The 3,778-nt window shown below is 40.7% G+C and overlaps 1 protein-coding gene across 1 annotated transcript; it reads right to left on the bottom strand.

Moving 5' to 3' along the window:
• Positions 1 to 1,209: 1,209 nt before the first annotated feature.
• On the bottom strand, positions 1,210 to 1,644 carry LOC141714319 (uncharacterized). The gene has a single exon (XM_074517844.1). The coding sequence runs from the start codon at positions 1,642 to 1,644 to the stop codon at positions 1,210 to 1,212; it is 435 nt and encodes a 144-aa protein (XP_074373945.1).
• Positions 1,645 to 3,778: the final 2,134 nt, after the last annotated feature.

Below are 3,778 nucleotides of genomic sequence, written 5' to 3'. Positions count from 1 at the left end.
TTTCATAGAGGCGCGTCTTGATATTCAACAGACATTCTTAAATAGGATGTTTTGTAATTTAGAGAACATTGTTTCATGGACATATTTCGCGTATTCACAAATAACTTTTTCTTAACTATTAAAGGGGTCATTTTTGTTTAGGGCGCGCCCTAACTGTTTCTTTAATAAAATGAAACACATAAAGCAATTTGAAGTAACTTTTTCCTTTTATTAATAATGCGCTCTAGTGTAAAAATTACACCAGTCCCATGGCTACTATGCTCTGTGGGGAAATTATTTTAAAAATTTTATCCTTCTAATAGTTCCAAGGTTCGTAGTCATGTATGCTACCCCCTAGGCTAGGAGGAATTTATTTGCTACTAGTCTATTACATAAGAATTAATTATAGAAACGAGGGGGCCAAAGCCACACCCTTACTAATAATACTTTTGTAGATGCTCTGCATTCCAATCCCAGGAGATAAGCTTGCCATTCAAATCTTCCAAGCGATATGTCCCCTTCCAAAGTATAGCTTTGACTTTGTATGGTCCCTCCCAGTTAGCTCCAAGCACCCCATGCTGAGCTATTTAAGTATTTGGCATGAATTTTTGCAATACGAGATCTCTCACCTTGTATGGCACGGACTTCACCTTCATATTAAAATACCTTGTAATTCTCTGCTGATATGCAGCAAGCTTCAATTGATAGTTCATTCTTGCTTCGTCCAACAAATCCAAGTGAAGCCTTTGGTTAACTTATGCATCTTCCTCAACAAACAAATCCATTCGTAGAGATCCGACCCTACTTCTACGGGGACCGTAGCCTTATACCCGTACGTCAGCAAAAGAGGGGAATCTCCAGTGGTCGACCTAGGAGTCATGTTGTAAGACCAAAGGACCATGGGAATCTCCTCCGGCCAATCTCCCTTCTTTTCTTCTAGCTTAGCCTTCAAAGTGTGTTTGATAATCTTGTTTATAGCTTCTTTCTGACCATTGCTTTGCGGGTGGTAGACCGCACCAAAATCTTTCTTGATGTTCAAGTCTTCACAAAGCTTCCTTAGCTCTTTACTATTGAATTGCTTCACATTATCTGAGATGAGTTTATATGGAATACCGAACATGTAGACTATGGAGTTAAAAACAAAATCTTTGATTTTCTTTGCCGTGATTGTGGTCAGTGGCATAGCTTCCGCCCATTTGGTAAAATAATCAACAGCCACCACAGCATACTTCACACCCCCTTGGCCTTGGGTAGTTCTCCAATGAGATCAATCCCCCACATGGCGAAAGGCCAAGGACTTTCCAACGAAGTGATAGATGTTGCCGGGACATTGGAATAATTAGCGAATCGCTGGCAGCGATCACAAGATCGAACAAACTTGAAGGCATCTTCTTTCATAGTTGGCCAGTATAATCCTTGTCTGTGGACTTTCAATGCCAACGAACCACCCCCAGAGTGATTGTCGCAAATTCCTTCGTACACCTCCCTAAGAATATAATTCCCTTCTTCCAGATCCGTGCAGCATAACAGTGGTTGGTTAAACCCTCTCTTATACAATACTCCATCATATTCAACGTACTTCGCATCCTGGTAGCGAAGGCATCGAGCCTGTAACTTGTCTTCTGGAAAAATTCCCCTTCGAATATAGTTATGAATGGGAGTCATCCAATTTTCCTGTGGGATCTCCCGTGTCTGGAACACCCCTACTTCTGGAATACTTGGGATTTCTTAAATCCCCAAAGGAATTTGTCCAAGTTGGACGCTGTCCATTTGCGACCCCATCTTTGCCAAGGCATCTGCATTGCTGTTTTCTTCTCTCGGTACACCTTCTAGCCTGGCACTTCCAAACTTTTCCAGTAGACGCTGCACACATCTCATATATAACTCTATGTGAGGTCCTCGGGCTTGGAAACCTCCGTTGACTTGGTTTACCACTAACTCTGAGTCACTCTGAGCGATCAAATTCACAACCCCCACTTCCAGAGCTATTTTCAAACCATTGATTAATGCTTCATACTTAGCATCGTTGTTAGTGACATAAAATTTGAAGTGGATGGAACTCATCAAACGATGCCCTTCCGGGGTGACCAAAACAATCCCGGCACCTGCTCCATTATTATTCACAGCCCCATCAACATGTAAGATCCACCAAGGGTGTGGGAACTCTTATCTCACATTAGCAGGAGGATTTCCTTGTGAAGAAGGTTCTGCCAACACTATAGCCTTATTGTCTACTTTAGAGTCAAACTCAAGTATGAAATTAGCCAATTCCTGTCCCTTGATTGTTGTACGAGGGAAATATTCCAAATCGAATTGTCCCAGCTCTATCTCCCACTTTAACATTCTTCTCGATAATTTTAGTTTATGTAAAATATGCTGGAGAGGATAAGCGGTGCGGACCTCTATCCCTTTAATTACCTTAAAAAATTCCTTTCATCTATCTGACAACTTTGAGACAAATCGATTCAAAGCCGCAATCCTTCCGTCAGGCTTTGCACTTGTTTAACGCTGGTGGCAGATTTCATGTCCAACAGAGCATTGATTTTTTCCGGGTTCGCCTCAATCCCTCGATGGTTAACCATGAATCCCAAGAATTTTCCTGATTCCACGCCAAACACACACTTCTGAGGATTCAGCTTTATCTTATACTTTCTCAAAATATGGAACATCACAGCCAAGTCTGTTATGTGATCTTCCGCCCTCTTAGATTTTACAAGCATATCATCCACGTACACCTTTATCATCTTCCCCATCTTCCTCTTAAACATTTTGTTTACTAATCTTTGATAAGTGGCCCTAGCATTGATTGATAAGTGGCATTTTATACCACTTAGAACGTCTTATAATGGCTTGAATTGATGCCTTGAAGTCAAGTATTTTGTGTATTTCATACGTTTTTCTAGTGTTTTTGCATTTCAGGGTATAACTTGCATATGTAGGAAGAATTCATCGAAATAAGCTTAGGGAAGTGCTTGGCATTGGTTGTGGGAAGTTCGGAGCAGAATTCAGAAAAATCAGGAGCAGAATTTTATATTTTCCAGAAGGTGCTGGGGCGCCCGCCCAGGAAGCTGGGGCGGCCGCCTGGGAGCTGGAGCGCCCGCTCAGGCATTTGGGGAGGCCGCCCGGGGTCGAGAAAATTAATACTGATTTTTACAATCCTTATTTTGGTGGACTTCTGAGATGGCTGGTTCTTGTGGGTTTCTATATAAGTAGTTTTCAGAGACGTTTCAAAGTGTGTGGTATTAAGCAAGGAGCAAGGAGAGAAGGAAGAAGACCGTTTTAGCACATCGCAACGAAGAAGAGGAAGCATACATTTTCTTGTGATTCTTTTATTCGTTGTATCAGTGGATGCTAGTTTTATATACTTTGAACCTTATTACTCTTGTGACATACTCTGGTTTTAATAAGTATTTTTATTAGTTTATATTGTATGTTATTATCATGTTTTCATATGAACCCATGGTGACGATGAGTTCTATCATGGGCTAATCGTGATCATGGGGTCGTAAAGGATTTACTATGGATTTCTTTAGTTAGTTGTTTAATACCTTAGTGTGTGATGATTGTATGATATCTAGCATAGGTTGTGCTTATTTGTCTTATGTACGTCGCGAACTTATAATATAGTCTGTTAATCTCTTGTGAAGCGATGGTGGATCTTGAGGTTTAGAACTTGCCATGCTAGCATAGGTTCATGTATGTGTATGCATGATTAGTGGGTAACTCTAACCGTTTTACTTTCCCTATGTAATCATAAAGAATAACTTGTGCTTAAATTGTTATGTTGTCATTTTCTGTA

Source organism: Apium graveolens, chromosome 3 (genome assembly GCF_009905375.1).
Source record: "Apium graveolens cultivar Ventura chromosome 3, ASM990537v1, whole genome shotgun sequence".
In the NCBI taxonomy this organism is placed as follows: Eukaryota; Viridiplantae; Streptophyta; class Magnoliopsida; order Apiales; family Apiaceae; genus Apium; species Apium graveolens.
The sequence above is the reverse complement of the archived record's forward strand: the minus strand, read 5'-3'. Positions and strand labels throughout refer to the sequence as shown.